Source organism: Oncorhynchus tshawytscha, linkage group LG18 (genome assembly GCF_018296145.1).
Source record: "Oncorhynchus tshawytscha isolate Ot180627B linkage group LG18, Otsh_v2.0, whole genome shotgun sequence".
In the NCBI taxonomy this organism is placed as follows: domain Eukaryota; kingdom Metazoa; phylum Chordata; class Actinopteri; order Salmoniformes; family Salmonidae; genus Oncorhynchus; species Oncorhynchus tshawytscha.
The window spans coordinates 6,999,182-7,024,917 of NC_056446.1; the positions used below are offsets into that span (position 1 = coordinate 6,999,182).

Below are 25,736 nucleotides of genomic sequence, written 5' to 3' on the forward strand. Positions count from 1 at the left end.
ATTTGTCACATACACATGGTTAGCAGATGTTAATGCGAGTGTAGCAAAATGCTTGTGCTTCTAGTTCTGACCATGCAATAATATCTAACAAGTAATCTGACCTAACAATTTCACAACTACTACCTTATACACACACACACGTAAAGAAATGAATAAGAATATGTACATAAAAATATATGATTGAGCGATGGCCGAACGGCATAGGCAAGATGCAGTAGACGGTATAGACGGTACAGTATATACATATGAGAAGAGTAATGTAGGGCATGTAAACATTATATAAAGTGGCATTGTTTAAAGTGGCAAGTGATACATTTATTACATCCAATTATTCATTATTAAAGTGGCTAGAGATGAGTCAGTATGCTGGCAGCAGCCACTGAATGTTAACAATGGTTGTTTAACAGTCTGATGGCCTTGAGATAGAAGCTGTTTTTCAGTCTCTCGGTCCCCACTTTGATGCACCTGTATTAACCACGCCTTCTGGCAGTGGCCCGGGTGGTTGTTGTCCTTGATTATATTTTTGGCCTTCCTGTGACGTCAGGTGGTGTAGGTGTCCTGGAGGGCAGGTAGTCTGCCCTGGTGATGCATTGTGCAGACCTCACTACCCTCTGGAGAACCTTGTGGTTGTAGGCGGAGCAGTTGCCGTACCAGGCGGTGATACATCCCGACAGGATGCTCTCGATTGTGCATCTGTAAAAGTTTAGTGATTTTGGTGACAAGCTGAATTTCTTCAGCCTCCTGAGGTTGAAGAGGCGCTGCTGTGCCTTCTTCACCACACTGTGTGGGTGGACCATTTCAGTTTGTCTGTCATGTGTACGCCGAGGAACTTAAAAACTTTCCACCTTCACAACTACTGTCCCGTCGATGTGGACAGGGTGCTGCTCCCTCTGTTTCCTGAAGTCCACGATCATCTCCTTTGTTTTGTTGACGTTGAGTGTGAGGTTATTTTCCTGACACCACACTCAGAGGGCCCTCACCTCCTCCCTGTAGTCCGTCTCGTCGTTGTTGGTAATCAAACCTACCACTGTAGTGTCGTCTGCAAACTTGATGATTGAGTTGGAGGCGTGCATCGCCACGCAGTCATGGGTGAACAGGGAGTACAGGAGAGGGCTGAGAACGCACCCTTGTGAGGCCCCAGTGTTGAGGATCAGTGGGGTGGAGATGTTACCTACCCTTACCACCTGGGGCCAGCCCGTCAGGAAGTCCAGTACCCAGTTGCACAGAGCGGGCTTAATGATGAGTTTGGAGGGTACTATGGTGTTAAATGCTGAGCTGTAGTCGATGAACATCATTCTTACATATGTATTCCTCTTGTCCAGATGGGTTAGGGCAGTGTGCAGTGTGATTGCGTTGTCTGTGGACCTATTGAGGCGGTAAGAAAATTGGAGTGGGTCTAAGGTGTCAGGTAGGGTGGAGGTGATATGGTCCTTGACTAGTCTCTCAAAGCACTTCATGATGACTGAAGTGAGTGCTACGGGGCGATAGTCAATTAGCTCACTTTCACTTTCACCTTGGTAACAGGAACAATGGTGGCCCTCTTGAAGCATGTGGGAACAGCCAACACATAAGGTTTGATTAAATATGTCCATAAACACACCAGCCAGCTGGTCTGTGCATGCTCTGAGGACTCGGCTTGGGATGCTGTCTGGGCCAGCAGCCTTGCGAGGGTTAACACGTTTAATCATTTTACTCACGTTGGCTGCAGTGAAGGAGAGCCCGCAGGTTTTGGTAGAGGGCCGTGTCAGTGGCATTGTATTGTCCTCAAAGTGAGCAAAGTTGTTTAGTTTGTCTAGAAGCAAGACATCATGGTCCGCGACGGGGATGGTTTTCCTTTTATAGTTTGTGATTGACTGTTGACCCTGCCACATACCTCGTGTCTGAGCCGTTAAATTGCGACTCTACTTTGTCTCTATACTGACGCTTAGCTTTTTTGATTGCTTTGCGGAGGGAATAGCTACACTGTTTGTATTCGGTCATGTTTCCGGTCATCTTACCCTGATTAAAAGCAATGGTTCGCGCTTTCAGTTTTGCGCGAATGCTGCCATCAGTCCACGGTTTCTGGGGGAATGTTTTAATAGACGCTGTGGGTACAACATAACCGATGCACTTGCTAATAAACTTGGTCACCGAATCAGCGTATTCATTTATGTTATTGTCCGACACTATGCGTAACATATCCCAGTCCACGTGATCGAAGCAATCTTGAAGCATGGAATCCGATTGGTTGGACCAGCGTTGAACAGACCTGAGCACAGGTGCTTCCCGTTTTAGTTTCCGTCTATAGGCTGGGAGCAACAAAATGGAGTCGTGGTCAGGTTTTTCGAAAGGAGGGCAGGGGAGGGCTTTGTATGCGTCGTGGAAGATAGAATAACAATGATCCAGGGTTTTGCCAGCCCGGGTCGCACATTCGATATGCTGATAAAATTTAGGTAGCCTTGTTTTCAGATTAGCCTTGTTAAAATCCCCTGCTACAATAAATGCAGCCTCAGGATATGTGGTTTCCAGTTTACATAGAGTCAAATTAAGTTCTTTCAGGGCCATCGATGTGTCTGCTTGGGGGGGATATACACGACTGTGATTATGATCGAAGAGAATTCTCTTGGTAGATAATGCAGTCAGCATTTGATTGTAAGGAATTCTATGTCAGGTGAACAAAAGGACTTGAGTTCCTATATGTTATGATCACACCACGTCTCATTAATAATGAGGCATACACCCCCGCCCTTCTTCTTACCAGAGAGATGTTTGTTTCTGTCGGCGCGATGCGTGAAGAAGCCATGTGCCTGTACCGACTCTGATGACATATCCCGAGTGAGCCATGTTTACGTTTTAACAGAGAATGTTACAATCTCTGACGTCTCTCTGGAAGGCAACCCTTGCTCGGATTTCGTCTACCTTATTGTCAAGAGACTGGACATTGGCGAGTAGTATACTTGGGAGAGGTGCGCCCGTATACGGAGCCTGACCAGAAGACCGCGCCGTCTGCCCCTTCTGCGGCGCCGTTGTTTTGGGTCGCCGACTGGGATCTGATCCATTGCCCTGGGTGGTGGACCAAACAGAGGAGCCGCTTCGGGAAAGTCGTATTCCTGGTCGTAATGTTGGTGAGTTGACGATGCTCTTATCTCCAATAGTTCCTCCCGACTATGTAATATAACCTAATATTTCCTGGTGTAACAACGTAAGTAATAACACATAGATCTTAACCTTATTGTAACAATATGCTGGGTTCGTTGTCTGAGCCAGGCGCAGGACACAGGTTTGAGGAGGCAGGTATTTATAGGCTGAAAGGCCACGCGGTTCTAGTGTTGTTTAAAAAGACTTCAGCACAATAAAGTGTTCACATGAATAAACAAGTGTTTAAAAAAGGGAGCAAACAAGATTGAAAAAGCACCTGTAAAAAAAAAACACTTGGTAAACAGTCAGAGATCACCAAGCGCAACATAGCTTCTGCGTGTAAATCAGCTAGAAAGATGTGTCGGCATCGAGTAATTGTCTCTGGCCCCCTCCCAGTTAGGGGGAGTGATGAGCTCTATACAGCAGAGTCTCACAACTCAATCGCTGGTTGAAAACTGTTTTCTGCCCCTCCCAAAAGATAGAATTTGTAGATAATTGGCCCCCTTTCTGGGACTCACCCACAAACAGGACCAAGCCTGACCTGCTGAGGAGTGACGGACGCCATCCTAGCTGGAGGGGTGCTCTCATCTTATCTACCAACATAGACAGGGCTCTAACTCCTCTAGCTCCACAATGAAATAGGGTGCAGGCCAGGCAGCAGGCTGTTAGCCAGCCTGCCAGCATAGCGGAGTCTGCCACTAGAATAGTCAGTGTAGTCAGCTCAGCTATCACCATTGAGACCGTGTCTGTGCCTCGACCTGGGTTGGGCAAAACTAAACATGGCGGTGTTCGCCTTAGCAATCTCACTAGGATAAAGACCACCTCCATTCCTGTCAGTATTGAAAGAGATCATGATACCTCACATCTCAAAATAGGGCTACTTAATGTTAGATCCCTTACTTCAAAGGCAATTATAGTCAATGAACTAATCACTGATCATAATCTTGATGTGATTGGCCTGACTGAAACATGGCTTAAGCCTGATAAATTTACTGTGTTAAATGAGGCCTCACCTCCTGGCTACACTAGTGACCATATCCCCGTGCATCCCGCAAAGGCGGAGGTGTTGCTAACATTTACGATAGCAAATTTCAATTTACAAAAAAAAAAAAAGACGTTTTCGTCTTTTGAGCTTCTAGTCATGAAATCTATGCAGCCTACTCAATCACTTTTTATAGCTACTGTTTACAGGCCTCCTGGGCCATATACAGCGTTCCTCACTGAGTTCCCTGAATTCCTATCGGACCTTGTAGTCATAGCAGATAATATTCTAATCTTTGGTTACTTTAATATTCACATGGAAAAGTCCACAGACCCACTCCAAAAGGCTTTCGGAGCCATCATCGACTCAGTGGGTTTTGTCCAACATGTCTCTGGACCCACTCACTGTCACAGTCATACGCTGGACCTAGTTTTGTCCCATGGAATAAATGTTGTGGATCTTAATGTTTTTCCTCATAATCCTGGACTATCGGACCACCATTTTATTACGTTTGCAATTGCAACAAATAATCTGCTCAGACCCCAACCAAGGAACATCAAAAGTCGTGCTATAAATTCACAGACTACACAAAGATTCCTTGATGTCCTTCCAGATCCCCTCTGTCTACCCAAGGACGCCAGAGGACAAAAATCAGTTAACCACCTAACTGAGGAACTCAATTTAACCTTGCGCAATACCCTAGATGCAGTTGCACCCCTAAAAACTAAAAACATTTCTCATAAGAAACTAGCTCCCTGGTACACAGAAAATACCCGAGCTCTGAAGCAAGCTTCCAGAAAATTGGAACGGAAATGGCGCCACCCCAAATTGGAAGTCTTCCGACTAGCTTGGAAAGACAGTACCGTGCAGTACCGAAGAGCCCTTACTGCTGCTCGATCATCCTATTTTTTTTTTCTAACTTAATTGAGGAAAATAAGAACAATCCGAAATTCCTTTTTGATACTGTCGCAAAGCTAACTAAAAAGCAGCATTCCCCAAGAGAGGATGACTTTCACTTCAGCAGTGATACATTCATGAACTTCTCTGAAATTCTCTGCCTCTAACCCTATTACAGGGGCTGAGTCACTGGCTTACTGGGGCTCTCTCATGCCGTCCCTGGAAGGGGTGCGTCACCTGAGTGGGTTGATTCACTGATGTGGTCATCCTGTCTGGGTTGGCGCCCCCCTTGGGTTGTGCCATGGCGGAGATCTTTGTGGGCTATACTCGGCCCTGTCTCAGGATGGTAAGTTGGTGGTTGAAGATATCCCTCTAGTGGTGTGGGGGCTGTGCTTTGGCAAAGTGGGTGGGTATCCTTCCTGTTTGGCCCTGTCCGGGGGTGTCCTCGGATGGGTCCACAGTGTCTCCTGACCCCTCCTGTCTCAGCCTCCAGTATTTATGCTGCAGTAGTTTATGTGTCGGGGGGCTAGGGTCAGTTTGTTACATCTGGAGTACTTCTCCTGTCCTATTCTGTGTCCTGTGTGAATCTAAGTGTGCGTTCTCTAATTCTCTCCTTCTCTCTCTCGGAGGACCTGAGCCCTAGGACCATGCCCCAGGATTACCTGACATGATGACTCCTTGCTGTCCCCAGTCCACCTGGCCGTGCTGCTGCTCCAGTTTCAACTGTTCTGCCTTCTTATTATTCGAACATGCTGATCATTTATGAACATTTGAACATCTTGGCCATGTTCTGTTATAATCTCCACCCGGCACAGCCAGAAGAGGAGTGGCCACCCCACATATGCTCTCTCTAATTCTCTCTTTTTTTCTCTCTCTCTCTCGGAGGACCTGAGCCCTAGGACCATGCCCCAGGACTACCTGACATGATGACTCCTTGCTGTCCCCAGTCCATCTGACCGTGCTGCTGCTCCAGTTTCAACTGTTCTGCCTTATTATTATACGACCATGCTGGTCATTTATGAACATTTGAACATCTTGGCCATGTTCTGTTATAATCTCCACCCGGCACAGCCAGAAGAGGACTGGCCACCCCACATAGCCTGGTTCCTCTCTAGGTTTCTTCCTAGGTTTTGGCCTTTCTAGGGAGTTTTTCCTAGCCACCGTGCTTCTACACCTGCATTGCTTGCTGTTTGGGGTTTTAGGCTGGGTTTCTGTACAGCACTTTGAGATATCAGCTGATGTACGAAGGGCTATATAAATAAATTTGATTTGTTTTGATTTGAAATATCAGAGCAATTGAGAAATCACAAAAACCTAAATCCAGTCATTCAGGTGGGAGAATAAACTGTCAATGCATAAGAGAACCAATGTAACTCTCACCTCATCAAAGAGCTTGTAATCCTTCCAAATTTCAAAGGATTGTTGGCATGTCAACTATATTTCCTCAAAACCTTAATTGAAAACATACATAATAAGCACTTGTCTCAAATACATCATTACAGACCTATATCCATCCTGCCCTGCCTATCTAAGGTCTTCGAAAGTCAAGTCAATAAACAGATCACTGACCATCTCGAATCGGTCACGAGTGCACCTCAGCCACGCTCAAGGTACTAAACGATATCATAACCGCCATCGATAAAAGACTACTACTGTGCAGCCGTCTCCATCGACCTGGCCAAGGCTTTCGACTATGTCATGACTATATCTTATCGGCAGACTCAGTAGCCTCGTTTTTCTAATGACTGCCTTGCCTGGTTCACCAACTACTTTGTAGACAGAGTTCAGTGTGTCAAATCGGAGGGCATGTTTTCCGGTCCTCTGGCAGTCTCTGAGGGTACCACAGGGTTTAATTCTCGGGCCGACTCTTTTCTCTGTATATATATCAATGATGTTGCTCTTGCTGCGGGCGATTCCCTGATCCACCTCTACGTAGATGACACCATTCTGTATACTTCTGGCCCTTCCTTGGACACTGTGCTATCTAGCCTCCAAACAAGCTTCAATGCCATACAACACTCCTTCCGTGGCCTCCAACTGCTCTTAAAACGCTAGTAAAACCAAATGCATGCTTTTCAACCGTTCGCTGCCTGCACCCGCACGCCCGACTAGCATCACCACCCTGGATGGTTCCGACCTAGAATATGTGGACATCTATAAGTACCTAGGTGTCTGGCTAGATTGCAAACTCTCCTTCCAGACTCATATCAAACATCTCCAATCCAAAATCAAATCTAGAGTCGGCTTTCTATTTCGCAACAAAGCCTCCTTCACTCACGCTGCCGCCCTAGTAAAACTGACTATCCTAACAATCCTCGACTTCGGCGATGTCATCTACAAAATTGCTTCCAATACTCTTCTCAGCATCAGTTTTGTTACTAAAGCACCTTATACCACCCACCACTGCGACCTATATGCTCTAGTCGGCTGGCCCTCGCTACATGTTCGCCGCCAGACCCACTGGCTCCAGGTCATCTATAAGTCTATGCTAGGTAAAGCGCCGCCTTATCTCAGTTCACTGGTCACGATGGCAACGTGCTCCAGCAGGTGTATCTCACTGATCATCCCTAAAGCCAAAACCTAATTTGGCTGCCTTTCCTTACAGTTCTGCTGCCTGCGACTGGAACGAATTGCAAAAATCTCTGAAGTTGGAGACTTATCTCCCTCACCAACTTTAAAACTTCTTGTGAATCCCAAACCCGCATGCGGGAGCGTACTCATCGCCTGAAACGAATTAGCATAACGCAACGGACATAAATATCCCTAGAAAATATTCCTATTCATGAAAATCACAAATGAAATATATTGAGACACAGCTTAGCCTTTTGTTAATCACCCTGTCATCTCAGGTTTTCAAAATATGCTTTACAGCCAAAGCTAGACAAGCATTTGTGCAAGTTTATCAATAGCCTAGCACAGCATTATGCCTTGCTAGCAGCAGGCAACGTTGTCACGAAAATCAGAAAAGCAATCAAATGAAATCGTTTTTTCTACTGTTATTGACTTGTTTATTGTTTACTCCATGTGTAACTCTGTGTTGTCTGTTCACACTGCTATGCTTTATCTTGGCCAGATCGCAGTTGCAAATGAGAACTTGTTCAACTAGCCTACCTGGTTAAATAAAAAAAATGAAAAAAATAAACAGTTGTTGTTTAGCTTTGTCATTTTAGCATAGACGTGACAAGAGTCAAAACAAGACACTGTATTTAAGGCCGAATCAGACCAAACTCTCATCCTTAACCTGCTGCATGTAAAATATTGTGCGCTATAGCTTGGAAAAGAAATGTGATGCTGGATGACAGCATTGTTAGTTTCTAACATTAAGGCAGTTGGTTTCCTTGCCACAATACTAACGAGTATTGCGAGGCCCTACTTAGTCTCAAAAACAAGACATGAACTAAAAATGAGCCACCTATGATTCCCCACATGGAAGCTTCTTGTCATTGTTGCTAGCTATCTGACCATCTAGAATCATTAACGCACATCATTCATGATGTTCTCAGCTAACCCGTTTATATGCAACACAGACAGACCTTGAACTGGCCATCTGTTAATCAGCATTAACTGTTGGTTTCCAAGCATCAACAGTGAATCAAGTGCTGAGAGTGGCAGATACAAGCCTCCCAAAGAGTCAAACATGCTATACTGCAAATGAATCAAAACAGAGACCTTGAAATGGCCATTTGTTGACCAAAACTAGCTGGTCCATTGCAAGAGTCACAGATATGCTGCTGGAGTGTCACATTAAGGTTTCCTGAATTGCTGCGCCTTAGTTTTTGTTGGCTGGCAATTTCACAACTACATGAGTGCAAGTTCCACCATGGCAGTATGTTTGCACATATTTATTCAAATATTAGTCATTATACTGTACTATTTTTTTGGGGGGGGGGGTGTCATCATTACACCCAGCTGCTTTTACAAACACGAGTTAAATGAAAACACACCCTAGGAGGCAATTGTCACATCTATATGAACTAAATATCAACAAAAAATAAATAAAATCACTGGACAACTTAAAGGAAACATAGCTAATGTGGGAGGGCTGGCCGTTACCTTTTTTTAATCTGTCCTTTAAGTGTATCACATTTATTGAACTGCAGTAAGTTAAAACAAAACTGACAGCTAAAAACAGATGCGTCTCACCCTAGTTAAGACATTCAACACTCAAACATTCTGGCACACCTATTTAACATGGCAGTAGCCTAAAGATTTAGACCTTACGGTCACTGTAATTTCATCTTCCCTGTAAAGTCTTAACGGCAGGCTGCCATGATCAGGATGCCATTTAGCCAGCGAGCGATATGGCTCAGAAAACATAGCTCATTCCAGGGATGGGAGAGGGCACTGTACACCTAATTATCCCATTATGAAAATAATACATAGAGAAGATTGAAATCATGCTAGTCTTTAATTAAACTGCCATTTTCATCAGCATGCTAGCTAATGTTAAAGCAACCCATTGGATTCAACAACACTTCCAGTAGTTACTCACCCCAACACTAGGCATCACATTTTTATGGAATCCAATGTGCAAGACACACCTATTTTTTAACATGACAGGTGACCCAATTACTGAGCTGAAACACCTGTGTCAATTAACCACTTCCATCAACTGGACCAATAGGAATCAAGTAACACTTAATAATGAACACATGACTGCAATTAGTTTAAAATGATGGGAAATACAGTATCTAGAAACTGGAATGTTTGGTAATTTATTAAATAAAATAAGGAAATACGAACACAACTTGCTCTATAAATACTCAGAATAAATACACTTTTACAAGAATTTCTTTCGAGAAGGCCACTCCTTCACACGCACATACTGTCCACAGATTCAAACATGCTTTACTTCAAATAAACAGAAGACATAGAGACCTTGAAATGGTCATAATTTGTTGTTCAGCACGAGCTGTTGCTTTCCAGACATCAACAGTTAGTCGTATAGTGGCACACATATCTAACCTGGTCCCTGATCTGTGTTTAGAAAATTCCTATGGTCATTGTCACGCCAGTGTTTGGCAAGACTGCACACACAGATCTGGGACCAGGCTAACACATAGCCAGTAGGGCACTGGTTAGTTTGACCTATTCCCTACATAGTGCACTAGTTTTGACCAGAGCCCTTATGGGCCCTGGTCAAAAGTAGTGCACTATATGGAAAAGGGTGCCATTTGGGACTCAAACTCAATGCTGTTGTTTATCTCAGTGCACAGAGCAGCCAAAGGGTGAAGTCTCTTCCCAGCATATAACCCTTGGTTCCTCTGTAATCAGCACATCGCTGGGTGTGTCCACATTTCTCCCACCACTAATTTCATTTCTCAGGCCACAAAGGGCTAGGCTAAACTTCAGTGAGGAGGAAACTCCACTCGGCTGCGCTCTGCCCTAGATGACAGAGATTGATAGAAACTGTTTCGAAGGGAAATTACACATGATTTTCACGTAAGAGCAGTTATGTGGAGAGTCAATGGTGATTGAAGTTGTTGCATATGGATGGAACACTAACACTGAAACATTTGTAGAATTTAGTCTTCCCAATCCCAACCAGGTTATTATTGATTTTCTTTGACTAACTGGCTAAATGGTTAATAAAGGCCCAACTCAGAGGAAGTTGCCGCACCTATTTTGAGTAATTCCCGTCCTAGAGCATTTAGGTTACACCTCAAAGACTGACGCAGGCTGCTAATACATATTTGGCAATTGGAGGTGGGAACATTGTGGTGATTTCCACATGTAGCAGGGAAATATCAGCAAATAAGGTACAGACTGACAGCTGTCAGTGTAACTAGCTAGCATGTTAACCTTAGCTAGCTAATGAAAGTTTTGAATACCACTTCAGTTAAGACATAAGGCATACTGTAAATCAGGTGAAAATAATTTCAGAAAAAGACTACGAGCCTACCTATCAAAACATTTGTCTCAACTAAACCATGCATATACAAGCTATTGACATTTTGTGGGTTGACTTTTGTTTGACTCTTGTTTGAGTCAGACTTTTGTTTGATAATTCCAGTGAAACTGAATTATATTTGGACATGCACATGATCAAATAGCTATATTCTTTGTTATCTCTGTTATAATTTCAGCAAGCTAGCTATACACTGAGTGTACAAAACATTAGGAACACCTGCTTTTTCCATGACAGACTGACTAGGTGAAAGTTATGATCCCTTATTGATGTCACTTGTTAAATCCACTTCAAACAGTGTAGATGAAGCGGAGGAGACCGGTTAAAGAAGGACTTTTAAGCCTTGAGACAATTGATACATGTATTGTAGACGTGTGCCAATTAGAGGGTGACTGGGCAAGACAAAGATGTAAGTGCCTTTGAACAGGGTATGGTAGTAGGTGCCAGGCACACCGGTTTGAGTGTATCAAGATCTGCAACGCTGATGGGGTTTTCATGCTCAACAGTTTCCCGTGTGTATCAAGAATAGTCCACCACCCAAAGGACATCCAGCCAACTTGACAACTGTGGGAAGCATTGGAGTCAACATGGGCAAGCATCCCTGTGGACACTTTCGACACCTTGTAGAGTGGATGCCCTGATGAATTGAGGCTCTTCAATATTGGGTCGGTGTTCCTAATACTTTGAACATTCAGTGTATATCCATGCATTATCTAAATTGCGTCTGCAAATTCTTCATAGAAAGAATATAAGCTCCGTTAATATCGATAACATAACGAGTCAATTTTGAATGGCCTGGTGCCTCGGGTGGGTGGAGATTTCCTCATTAGGATCAATGCATTGGTTGAAAATGAGCAACCCAGAGCACACCCAGGGCAGTGGGCCATGCAGAACAAATTTGCCTAAAATGGGGGTAGCAGGGCTCTAAAATGCAATCTTGTCACGCAATTTTATCATTTATAAAATTGTAATATTCTTTATTTTTTTCATATTCGTGAGAATCTCATCTTTCCATAGACGGGTCATAATAATTTGTAAGCTAAACCGTTCGGACAACAGAAGTTTTCGGGATGTCTCATGGTCTGAAACACTCTGCTCTAGCTCTGCCACCTTTCAGAACAGATGAATGTCTCTCTGATGTGGAATCTTATATCTCTAGATTAAACTGACAAATTTTGATGGGGATGTTTTTATTATTCTAATTAGATTTCCGAGGGGGCGCGAACATCGACTAGGGGATTAAATAAAAATATTACATAGCCATACTATATGACATGTCATAATAACGTGCCATATACCTTAACACCCTATACTACCATCATCATAAAATAGAACTTTGCTTAAAAATAGATTGTCTGTTGTGCTAATTTGAATTATATGGGGTAATGCTATTTTGACGTTACTTTACCGTCTGCAACAGCACAGTGCTGGGTGTCCCATTCCAGTCTCTGTGTCCATCTCGCTGCCCTCCTCACCAGGGGGGAAATCCTTCTGCTCTCTCAGGAACCTCTGCAGGTCTGTCATGGGGAAACCATTCTTCTGGTAGTTCTGTCGGTAGGGTAGAATAAAAGTACTATGAGACAACTGAATTCACATAGGGGGAATTCCGACCCGAATTAAGCATGCATAAATGGAAAGAGCCTTCAGAAGGTATTCACACCCCTTAACTTTTTCCACATTTCGTTGTGTTACAGCCTGAATTTAAAATGTATATATATTTTATTTCTGGCTTACACATAATGCCCCATAATGTCAAAGTGGAATTATATATTTTTTAATGTTTACAAGTTCATTCAAAATGAAAAGCTGATGTCTTGAGTCAATAAGTATTCAACCCCTTTGTTATGGCAAGGTAAACAAGTCACATAATAAGTTGCATGGACTCACTCTGTGTGCAATAATAGTGTTTAACATAATTTTTTTATGACTACCTTATTTCTGTACCCCACACATACAATTAATTATCTGTATGTTCTCTCAGTCGAGCAGTGAATTTTCGAACAGATTCAACCAAAGACCAGAGAGGTTTTCCAATGCTTCACAAATAAGGGCACCTATTGGTAGATGGGTAAAAAAAAAGCTGACTTTAAATATCCCTTTGAGCATGGTGAAGTTATCTATTACACTTAGGATGGTGCATCAACACACCCAGCCACTACAAAGAGAGGCATCCATCCTAACTCAGTTTCCGCAGAAGGAGGAAACCGCTCAGGGATTTCACCATGAGGCCAATGGTGATTTTAAAACAGTTACAGAGTTTAATGGCTGTGATAGCAGAAAACTGAGGATGGATCAACAACATTGTAGCTAACCCACAATACCAACCAAATTGACAGTGGAAATTATTCCAAAACATGCATCCTGTTTGCAACAAGGCACTAAAGTAAAACTGCCCAAAATTTGCCAAAGAAATTAACTTTATAACCAGCATACAAATTCTTATGTTTGGGGCAAATCCAAAACAACACAATACTGAGTACTACTCTCCATATTTCCAAGCATAGTGGTGGCTGCATCATGTTATAGGTATTTTTGTCATCGTTAATGACTGTAGTTTTTCAGGATAAAAAGAAATGGAATGGAGCTAAGCGCAAGCAAAATCCTAGAGGGAAACCTGGTTCAGTCTGCTTTCCACCAGACAGTGGGAGATTAATTCACCTTTCAGCAGGACAATAACCTAAAACACAAGGCCAAATATACACTGGAGTTGCTTACCAAGACAACATTGACATTTCCTGAGTGGTCTAGTTGACTTAAATTGGCTTGAAAATCTATATTAAGCAATGAAAATGGGTGTCTAGCAATCATTAAAACCAACTTGGCAGAGCTTGAAGGATCTAAAAAAGAATCATGTGCAAATATTGTACAATCCAGGTGTGCAAAGCTCTTAGCGACTTAACCAGAAAGACTCACAGCTGTAATTACTGCCAAAGGTGATTCTAACATGTATTAACTCAGGCGGTTGAATACGTATCTAATCAAGATACAGTATATTAATGTTCTATTTTTTTATTTAAAAAAATAATAATTCTGTTCACATTTTTTCTTCCACTTTGACATTAGAATTTTTTTTGTAGATCGTTTAGAAGAATGACAATTAAATCCACTTTAATCCCACTTTGTAACACAAAATGTGGAAAAAGTCAGGAGGCATGAATACTTTCTGAAGGCACTAATTACTCTCAATAAACTTTTCTGTTTACGTGTATTCTGACCTTGAACTTAAAGCAAGCATGCTATTCACCCTCTATTCGTTTGGGGTGAAGATCAAAGAAATTAAGGTGTTGCGTAGGTGTGTCTACAGATTCGTTATATTCTGACCTTGACTTAATTCCCTCATAATTTGACCACCTTCATGCACAATGAAACGATAAGATTGAGCAACCTGTGGTTCCAATGGAACTACATCTACTTTATTTCTTCCCTGCGATTTACAACACTGCAATTTACAACTCAATAAGAGCTACGTAAATGAGTAAGTTATTTGGATAAGGGGATTGTAAATATAAATGACAATTGTTTAGATCTATTTTACATTAAGATCGCCAGAGACAAATGTAAAAACCAGTCATATGGCAGCGAACTGAAGCCTGTCAACATATCACCATGTTTATGAAATGCTGGCCCTGAAATTTGGAGACCCAAACTATAGGAGTCTGTACCCTGTGTGCAAATGACAGTATAGCGCCAAACCTACCAAGTCGATTTATGATTGCTAGAATCTTTCAATTATATGCCCAGACGTTTCACTGCATTTAGAAAAATTGGTGTCGATATTAAGAAGGTGTTCCTAATTTTTCGTACACAGTGTACGTAGCAGTTTAAATCTGGATGCTGGCGCACGGTTCACGACGACTGGGCCATTGTCACAGTTCCATGATTAGTGAGGATTATTAGGGTAGATTTATAGGACTACTGTTCAACCCATATTGTACACTTCTCACCTTCCAATATTTCAATGATATGTCAACTTTCAGGATGAATCAAACCACCATTTTTGATTCATCAATACATTTTGAACATAAATGTTCTCCAAACCCTTTTATTTTTTTCAGAAATACTTTCCTAACCCTAAATAATATACAAGATCAGAGTATTTTTTAAATCTACCAATTATTGCTGGAAAGGAGACAAATATGTGTCTATTTACATGGCTATCTTTCATTGATCCCTAATATTCTGAATCATTCTCTTCGTATATTCTAGTGAGTCTGGACAAATTAGAATTAATAGGTATGCAAAATTTAAAGGGGTGGTTTAGATGAATGTACGGAAATGCCTATTGAATGAAAACTCCACAAGAAAATCTGTTGGCCAGCAAGTGGGAGGGTTTTCAGCTGTTTAATCAAATTTGTCCTTCGCGGGCAAGGGAAACACGCCTGTAAAGCCCGTTATGCATATGCATAAGGTAAGTCTGAATACCAACTACTGAAAAGTAAACAGGAAAGACGTGCGTAGGAAAGGCGTACATTTACTACGTCTGAATTGAGCCCATAGAAAAAACATTAAAGGATGAATAACAAATAATGCTATACTGGACAAAGTCTCTAATTCCAATTCCGATTCCAATTCCATTGCTCATTAACACATGAAAGTTTCCTCAGTTGATTAATCTTTCAACGTATATTGTTGTTTCTCTCATCACACATAATGTATCATAATAATAATAATAATAATAATAATGTACACATCATGTACTATTTTGTTTTGAAGGGGCACTGATGGCTAAATTCAATATCTTTGAATGAATTATGTGTAATAATGTGCCTAGGCCCCCTCATTTTCACTAGACATTAAAACATATCTGATATGGACCGTTTACATATGTAACCCTCCTCAAATCTCAATTAGCTGTTTTTGGACAATAGTTATGGATTTTCAGTTGTATGATCTGGGATTTAGACCTGATACCTGGGTCAGTGGGTCATGATCATCAGGACACACCTTAGAAAAATGTTTCAGAATGTTTTGCAACGGACAACAAAGTGAGCGTTCCTAATTGGGCAAGTTCAGATAGTACCTCCCCATTTCACTCCATTTCAGATAATTTTCTTACGTTTTGTGCCAACTGAACACAAACCACCAAAGGTATGAGTGAGTACCTTGATGGTGTCATAGGCGTCTGTGATGAGGGCGATGAAGAGCGAGAGCACCATATAGATGAAGAGGGAGATGAAGGAGTAGAGGTAGACGCGGCTGAACAGCCACACCAGGCTATTTTTGTCCTTCAGCTGTGCAAAGGTGGTGTACATGTCATCGCCGTTGACCAGCGAGAACAGGCTCTCGGCCACCCGACTCAGGCCCTCAAACTGAGATGGAGTGAGAAAAAGAGAAGGGTGAAGGGGGAGGAGAAAGAAAGCAAGAGAGGGAAGGGGACCGAGTACAGAGTGAGAGAGGGGAGAGAGACAGGCATAGACAATGAGAGAGAAGAGCAGAGAGATGGACAGAGAGAAAGAGACAGAGAGAGATTGCAAAAAGAGAGAGGAGAGAGAGAGAGTGAGCGAGGGAGAGAGAGGAAAGAGTGCACAGATCCCAAAACACAGTCAGATTCAGAGGGAGACATCACCACAAACAAAGAGCGATAGCATCTAAGCACAGCCCACTCAGACAGACGGTATAGATCCTAGGTAGGGTAGGGGACTTGTGGGAGGGCAGTTCTGTAACATCCCTTGTTTATTGCAGATGGTAAACAATGTCTAAATTAGTTGATGTTATGGTAACCTCCCTGGCTGCAGTGTATGGTTGCATCCCGAAAGGCACCCCATTTCCTACATAATGCACTAGTTTTGACCAGGGCCCATAGGGAGTCAAAAGGAGTGCACTATATAGGGAATAGGATGCCATTTGGGACACATACCATGTTGTAAGTATGAGTGAACATCTTGTTGCAACAGACACCAGAGTTGAATACTGAGGTGGTCATGGATACAATAAATTACAATAAATATTATAATTTCATCATGCCATCATTCAGAAAACTCTTAGAGTATGAGAGGAAAATGTCAAACTAATGAAGACAAAATAGGGTCACACCTTATTTGGACTGCGTACAAGTACACAGATGTTCTCTTAATTTGACAATTTTCTAGATCTGCAGCAACAGGAAATGTGAACTATTATGTGGATTATAATTAAATGGACATTGTTGTAGAGGTTTGATACATTTTTTGATAGGATAAATCAAGTCTGTCATTTTAAATTACAAACGTTCGAAGCCTTTTTAAATACTACAATTTGCATTTCCTTCTTTGCAGGAAAATTCTCTGCGACAACAGAGTGATCAAATTAAGATTGTTACCCTTACAGGTTTACTCTGTATTTGGATAGTCCCCAAACTATACTAAACGGAAATATAAATGCAACATGTAAAGAGTTGATCCCATGTTTTCATAAGCTGAAATAAAAGATCCCAGAAATTGTCCAAGCTTATTTATCTGAAATTTTGAGTACAAATGTGTTTACATCCTTATTAGTGAGCATTTATCATTGGCCAAGATAATCCATCCATCTGACAGGTGTGGCATATAAAAAAGCTGATTAAACAGTGTGGTCATTACAGAGGTGCACCTTGTGCTGGGGGACAATACATCTGACATGGTTGCCAGTTGTACAGTGCTTCCTTCAACACATTAGTGCGGCTGGCTTTCGGGTTAAGCAAGCAGTGTGTCAAGAAGCAGTGTAGCTTGGCAGGGTCGTGTTTCGGAAGACGCATGGCTCTCGACCTTCGCCTCTCCCGAGTCTGTACGGGAGTTGCAGCGATGGGACAAGACTGTAACTACGAATTGGATATCACGAAATCGGGGAGAAAAAGGGGGAAAAAAATGTAATAAATAAAAACATACATATATATAAATGTATGGTTCTGTTGCATTTATATTTTTGTTCACTATACTAACTACTGTGTCAATTTACCCCAAACCTAAACCTAATCGCCTGAACCTAACCCTAATCCCAGCAAAGTGTTGCATGTAAATTGCTTTTGAAGAGTTTGTTGATGGTCTACAAATGTTCAAACTAACTATAAGATACAATCCAAATAAAGTGGGGCTGTGTAGTTTGACACAGGTTAAAGTTAGCTTGAGGATTCTGCAGTCCACCATGTGAGCTCTTGTTTACAACTGCAATGTTTCTCAACTTCCGTAAATTATTTTTCTTATAACCCAACGATCACTTAAGACACTTGTGCCCTTCAGTGCTAGCATTAATGATTAAGGCATATGTGTGTGCCTCATAATGGTGCAACACTGACTAGACAAGCAACAACAAGCAGCAACATGTATACATACTGCCATCTTGTGGTTGTAAATGGATAACAATACATCAAATTGTTAGGCAACAGTGTAAACAAGTTCAGTTTCAGGCCATTGCAAAACCACACCAGGCCACATGAAGCCTATTTATATCACCAGTGCTTGAATTGGGCCGGTACGCACAGAGGACTTTCACTTTAAGCTGTGTACAGTTAAGGAAATGGTTCTAAAATATGAAGCCTTGTATTTTTATTTAGGCAAGTCAGTTAAGAACACATTCTTATTTACAATGATGGCCTACCCCAGCCAAACCTTCACCAATTGTGCTCTGCCCTATGGGACTCCCGATCATGGCTGGTTGTGATACAGCCCAGGCTCGAACCAGGTTCTGTAGTGACGGCTCTATCACTGCGATGCAGTGCCTTAGACCGCTGCGCCAGTCGGGAGTCCCTATTCTGTAGAATTAAAATGAGTGTCGGCATTGCCATTCCCAGTCAGTACCTTTTCATGGTAAGGGCCAAGTACAATCCAGCCACAAAATGTGTACCCCATGTAGATCATACCAGCACAGCAACAGAAGCGGATCACCTTGGGGAAGGCAGTCTTCATAGTCAGGATGAGCACCTGGAACACACACGCATGTGCACAGGCATGTACACACACACACACACACTGTAAAAGCTGTGCTGAATCAGTGTTTAAGATAATTATTCATCAACTAAAGGAACACTATTTTTGCAACATCCTTGTTTTTAACCACTTTCATTATGTATAGATTTTCAAATTGTATTTTCCAATGTATTATTTATGTGAGTCTGAGTTTGCATGTGGCCAAACAGGACTAGTCTATTCCTACTGGATAATTATCTTTGAATACACTAAATAAATATGTATTTGATCAAACTTACATTGTACTTTTGGAAGTAGCCCAGGTACCTGATCACTCCCACCCACACCATCAGCGTAGAAGTTCCCAGAAAGATGCTGCACACATCGTAGCTGGTAAGACTCTAGAAGGGAGAGATGAGTTCATTTTCCTTATGCCAACTGGGGGTAAATGGTTAACATGCAAGTCATAAAAATCTGACTCGAAAGTCACTCAGGTTAGAGTAAATAGTCCTTGGGAGTTTTACAATGTCTTGATTTAACCATCTTGTTACAAAGTCCAAGCCCAGTGATTCTGTGCCCAGGCAACTGGGAGTTTTTTAAATTTCTCAACCTCTCTTCTAGAGTTTTTTTATTTCTTAATTTCTGTATTATAAAATAGTAATTGATTAGCTATAAATGGAAACACCCACTTCTTCCACATGTTCAAAACTAATATGATAGATAATCATCCTATGATTTAGACATCAATCATTTATTGCCGTTATTAAACATGTAACATCTTGCAGTAAAGCAGGATAATTCAAATACATTTCCAAAACCATATATTTTGTAAAACATAAGTGTTTGTAAAATTAACATGTTCCTATTAAATTTAGGAAAGAAAGAGATGTCTGGTAAATGTATGTCAGCTTAAACTCTTTCAAGGAGTTTGAACATTTTAGTTGAGAATTACCTTTGCTTGTATTTCCATCTTCAATATGGATCCTACTATGGCCATAGCGTCACTGACGATCACCAAAACATACCAGCCATTTAAAAACTCCTTTTGGTCAGTCTCACACACCTTGTGATTATAATTCTCACGGAAGAACCTGGAAAATCTCTGGAATAAAGGGGATAAATTCATGAGGCCAGGAATTGAAAGATCATTGTATACTGTAATAAACCACACACATGGTTATAAAAGCCATGATACACCCTATGACGGCTTCCGGTGTATTGATGGGGGAGATCTGAAAATAAATGTAGTCCTGCTTTGTGGTATTTCACGAAGGCTCAATGTGATACTTATCGCACTATACATTTTTGGGCATGTATTGTCAGGACCCGGTAACGAACCCGGGTCTCCGGAGTGAGAAACAGTCACTTAACAAACTGAACCACGAATAGTCGGCAGAACCCAGAAGATAAGGCAGACACAGCAGTACTTGAATGGAGTATTTAATAAAGTAAAAAAGGAAAGTCCTTCAGGCAAACATAACTCCACAACGTCAAAAGTAATTCCACGAGAACAAAGGTAATCCTCCAAGACAAAAAGGTAAATCCACAGGGTGGTAGGTATAGCATGAAAAAACCTCAAAGGATACTCAAAAATGTATAAACAAGAACAAAAACAGAATTCCACAAGAGGGTCCAACGGGAGCAACAAAAGTTCACAGCATACTAGGGCTGGGTGCTAACATACAAACACAGAGCAAAGAACTGAGGAAAACTAAGGGTTTAAATACAATCAGGGGAAACGAGGCACAGGTGCAAATAATAACAGGGAACAAGGGAAAACAAAAGGGTCAAAAAGCACAATGGGGGCTTCTAGTGACCAAAGACCGGAACAACCCTGGCCAAATCCTGACAGAATCCCCCCCCTAGGAACGGCTCCTGATGTTCCTACCAGCTTTCTCGGGGTGGAGGGCCCTGAACTGACGAATGAGGTCAGGGTCCAGTATGTCTTTAGCAGGAACCCAGGAGCGCTCCTCGGGACCGTAGCCTTCCCAGTCCACCAGATACTGCCAGGACCGCTGTACCCGGCGGGAATCCAGTATCCGATGGACGGTATAAGCCGGCTGGCCTCCAATGACACGGGGCGGAGGGGGAGGTCTGTCTGCCGGGACAAGGGGAGAAAAAACAGGTTTTAATAAGGAAATGTGAAACGTGGGATTAATCTTAAGGGATCTGGGTAAGTGTAGGCGATATGAAACTGGGTTAACTCTCCTGGCAACCTTAAAGGGACCGATGTATCTTTGGGACAGCTTGCGAGACTCCACCCGTAGTGGTAAGTCTCTTGTGGAAAGCCAGACTCTCTGGCCGGGGCGCAGGGTAGGCCCGGGACGGCGACGTCTGTTGGCTTGTTGTTGGTACCTCTATGAGGAACGCAGAAGATTAAGACGGGTCTTCCTCCACATAAGCCGACAGCGTCTGACGAACTTCAAGGCTGAAGGCACTCTGACTTCTGCCTCCTGGTCTGGGAACAATGGAGGGGCATAGCCAAACTGACACTCGTGCGGGGACATACCAGTGGAGGAGGAGCGCAAGGTGTTGTGCGCGTATTCGGCCCAAACAATGAAGGACGACCATGTGGATTGGTTGTTAAGAGCCATACATCGGAGGGTGGTTTCCAGCTCTTGATTCATCCTCTCTGTTTGGCCGTTGGACTCTGGGTGGTACCCTGAAGATAGACTGGCAGAGGCCCCCATGAGTTGGCAGAAGGCCTTCCAAAACCTTGAGGCGAACTGGGGACCTCTGTCGGAAACCATATCTTGAGGAATGCCGAAGACTCGGAACACATGGTTAATTACCAACTCAGCCGTTTCCTTGGCAGAAGGTAACTTAGTCAGAGGGACGAACCTGGCCGCCTTTGAAAACCTGTCGATGATGACTAGGATAGTAGTATTGCCATGGGACGGAGGAAGGCCAGTAATAAAGTCCAACGAGATATGGGACCAGGGTCTGTGGGGAACAGGTAAAGGGTGAAGGAGTCCTTGAGGGCAGAGGTGAGAACATTTGCCCTGGCAGCACACGGGGCAGGCCTTGATGAAAGTGGCAACGTCTTCTCTTATGGTGGGCCACCAGAACTTACGCTGGATGAACTCCAAGGTGCGACCTACGCCCGGGTGACAGGTGAGGCGAGAGGAGTGCCCCCACAGAAGGACCTGAGTCCTCACTGCCTTGGGGACAAACAACCGATTGGCAGGACCTCCTTTCGGGCCCGGGGTCGCTAGCTTGAGCTCGTCTCACGGTATCCTCAACTTGCCACGAGATCGGGGCCACGATCTTAGCAGCAGGAAGGACAGGCATGTCCGTGTCGTCTCGAATGGCAGGAGCGTAGACTCGGGACAGGGCATCCGGTTTGAGATTCTTCGACCCGGGCCGATAGGTGAGGATAAAGTGGAATCAATTGAAGAAAAGAGACCATCTAGCTTGTCTGGAGTTCAACCGCTTCGCCTGCTGGATATACTCCAGATTTTTGTGGTCCATAAGCACCTGAAACGGGTGAGAAGCCCCCTCGAGCCAGTGTCTCCATTCCTTCAATGCCATCTTAACCGCTAGGAGTTCACGATCCCCCACATCGTAGTTCCTCTCAGCCGGGGTAAGCCGGTGTGAGAAGAAAGCGCACGGGTGGAGCTTCTTGTCTTCACCCCTCTGAGACAGGACAGCTCCAACACCAACCTCTGATGCGTCTACCTCCACCACAAATGGTTCATCCGTAGTCGGTAGTATCAGGATGGGAGCAGAGAGGATGCGCTGCTTGAGTCCTTGGAAGGCCGTCTCAGCTTCTCTTCCCCACAAAAACCTTGCGTTGCCACCCTTGGTTAAAGCTGAGAGAGGGGCAGCCACCAAGCTGAAGTTCTTGATGAACTTGCGCTAAAAGTTTGTGAAGCCCAGGAAACGCTGAACCTCCTTAACGGATTTGGGGATGGGCCAATCTGCTACCGCCCCTACCTTCCTGGAGTCCATTTGGACTTGACTGGGTTCCACTACAAATCCCAGGAATCATACTCGGGATGAATGGATTTCACATTTTTCCGGCTTAACGTACAGATGGCTGTCTAGGAGGCGTTTGAGTACTTGTCTGACATGCTTTGTGTGTTCTTGAAGGGAGCTCGAAAAGATGAGGATGTCATCCAAGTAAACAAACACAAATATGTTAAGCATATCCCTAAGCACATCATTTATGAGAGCTTGGAACACAGCTGGGGCGTTGGTCAGGCCGAAGGGCATCACCAAGTATTCGTAGTGACCAGTAGACATGTTGAAAGCGGTCTTCCACTCGTCACCAGGTCTGATCCGCAGAAGATGGTATGCGCTCCGCAGGTCAAGCTTAGTGAAAACAACTGCTTCCTGGAGCAGCTCGAAGGCTGTGGCCATAAGGGGTAGCGGGTAACGGTTACGGACGGTTATGGCATTGAGTCCCCGGTAGTCGATGCAAGGACGTAATCCACCGTCTTTTTTGGCCACAAAGAAAAACCCTGCTCCCGCCGGGGAGGTGGATGGACGCATGAGGCCTGCTTCCAGAGCTTCCTTGATGTAGGTATCCATAGCAGCTCATTCGGGAGGAGATAGGGAAAAGATCCGACCCCTGGGGGGGCAAGTGCCCGGAAACAGGTTGATGGGGCAATCGTAAGGTCTATGGGGTGGTAGCATGGTGGCCCTCTGTTTGCTAAATACCAGTTTGAGGTCATGGTAACACTCGGGAACTCGGGACAGGTCGATGGATTCTAAAGACTCGGAAATAGAACTCGGGGAATTCGGGAAAATACAAGTAGCTTGGCACGTAGGACCCCACTGCTTGATAGTGCCCACAGACCAGTCGATGTGAGGGTTATGGCTGTGAAGCCAGGGGTATCCAAGGACGAGAGGGAACTCGGAACAGGAGATCAGATGAAAGTTCATCAATTCCTGGTGTTGGGAAACTGAAAGTCGCAAGGAGGTAGTGACATGAATGACAAGTCCAGATCCCAAAGGGCTTCAATCCAATGTAGTAACCCTCATGGGGTCACTTAGAGGTTCAGGGGGAACGCCATTCTCCTTCGCCCAGACACCATCCATGAAGTTACCTGCGGCTCCAGGGTCTACCAAGGCTCGAAGGTGAAGCTTGTGGTTGTCCCAGGAAAGGGTGACTGGAATGAGCAGACGGGAGTTGGACGGATGGGAGGAGGTTATGTTTCCCGTTACAGTTCCCCCCGGTCTGCACGGGACGGAGCGTTTCCCTGGAGCCCGGGACACGTGGAACGGAAATGGCCCGGTTTGCCGTAATATAGACAGCGTCGCTCCCTCATCCGGCGGTCTCTCTCAGCCTGGGAGATGCGTCCAATCTGCATGGGTTCCGGTGGAGCCAGCGAGGATAAAGGTGGGGACTCGGAGCTGGGACTGATAGGGGCTAGAGGTCTACGGTTGAGTTCTCTCTCTCTCAGACGCTGGTCAATGCGTGAGGCCAACTTGATCAGGGACTCGAGATTGTCCGGTGGTTCCCGAGTGGCCAGTTCATCTTGGATAGTGTCGGAAAGGCCCTTCAGAAAGCACACCGTGAGCGCCTCGTCGTTCCAGCCACTCGCTGCTGCCACCGTGCGGAACTGGATGGCATAGTCCGTCACGCTGACCTTGGTGGAGAGTCAGGAGCTGTTTGGCTGAGTCAGGACCACTGCTAGGGCCTTGAAACACTCGTTTGAATTCCTCAGCAAAGGCAGAGTAGCTGGCACAGCAGGGACTATGGGCATCCCACACAGCAGTAGCCCAGGCCAGGGCTTTTTCCGACAGCAGGGTGATGATGTATGCGATCTTGGACCGGTCGGTGGGAAACGACGAGGGTTGCAGCTCGAAGGAGAGAGAACATTGGGCGAAAAACCCTTTACAAGCACTCGGATCACCTGAGAACCGTTAGGGAGGTGGAAGACGAGGTTCAGCCAGGGGGTTAACTGCCACGGGTATGTGAATCTGAGGCACTGGGGCGGGAGCTGTTGCCGGGGTAAGTCGATCAGATATCTGCTTTATGGAAGTCAGCATCTCCGACAGAAGATGAGAATGTCTAGCCATTAAGGCCTCTTGCTGAACCAGAGCGGCTTCGTGGTGTTGGACAGTCTCCTCGTGGTGGGACAGCATGGCAACAAGGTCCTGGGAACTGGCTGCCTCTGGGTTCATTTCAGGCTCTGTGTTTCTGTCAGGACCCGGTAACGAACCCGGGTCTCCGGAGTGAGAAACAGTCACTTAACCAACTGAACCACGAATAGTCGGCAGAACCCAGAAGATAAGGCAGACACAGCAGTACTTGATTGGAGTATTTAATAAAGTAAAAAAGGAAAGTCCTTCAGACAAACATATAACTCCACAACATCAAAAGTAATTCCACGAGAACAAAGGTAATCCTCCAAGACAAAAAGGTAAATCCACAGAGTGGTAGGTATAGCATGAAAAAAACTCAAAGGATACTCAAAAATGTATAAACAAGAACAAAAACAGAATTCCACAAGAGTGTCCAACGGGAGCAACAAAAGTTCACAGCATACTAGGGCTGGGTGCTAACATACAAACACAGAGCAAAGAACTGAGGAAAACTAAGGGTTTAAATACAATCAGGGGAAACGAGGCACAGGTGCAAATAATAACAGGGAACAAGGGAAAACAAAAGGGTCAAAAAGCACAATGGGGGCATCTAGTAACCAAAGACCGGAACAACCCTGGCCAAATCCTGACATGTATATGGCTGTCCTTGTTTGATAGAGCCATTAAACATCTTTCAGTGATGTTCCTATCAGCAGATTCATTGCTAAATATACAAGCTGACACATTTTAACTCCTGGGGAGCGGAGCCTCATGCTCTGGCCCTCTCCCTCCCCCAAGGCGGCCTTTTTTAAAAAGGGAAGCGGACACTAACACAATCCTTTGGGCAAAATTGAAAGAACTGACCAGACTTGGCTTCAAGGGATTGGCTTCAAGGGATTCCAGTCATCCACATGAATTTGACAATGGAGCAATTTTAACT

The 25,736-nt window shown here is 44.0% G+C and overlaps 1 protein-coding gene across 5 annotated transcripts in view; it reads right to left on the reverse strand.

Annotated features, from left to right (window-relative positions):
• The window catches only part of mcoln2 (mucolipin TRP cation channel 2), a 77,645-nt gene that overhangs the window by 15,357 nt on the left and 36,552 nt on the right, over positions 1-25,736 (reverse strand). For 3 of the 5 annotated variants that reach the window (XM_024377699.2, XM_024377700.1, XM_024377697.1), the window contains 6 exons: positions 20,652-20,861; positions 19,716-19,865; positions 19,063-19,164; positions 18,656-18,778; positions 16,007-16,213; positions 12,313-12,452 (listed from right to left, as the gene is read on the reverse strand). In XM_024377699.2, the coding sequence (XP_024233467.1) occupies positions 12,313-12,452; positions 16,007-16,213; positions 18,656-18,778; positions 19,063-19,164; positions 19,716-19,865; positions 20,652-20,861 (932 nt within the window). The remainder of the gene's footprint in view (positions 1-12,312; positions 12,453-16,006; positions 16,214-18,655; positions 18,779-19,062; positions 19,165-19,715; positions 19,866-20,651; positions 20,862-25,736) is intronic. The other 2 variants (XM_024377702.1, XM_024377701.1) reach the window with 2 other exon arrangements.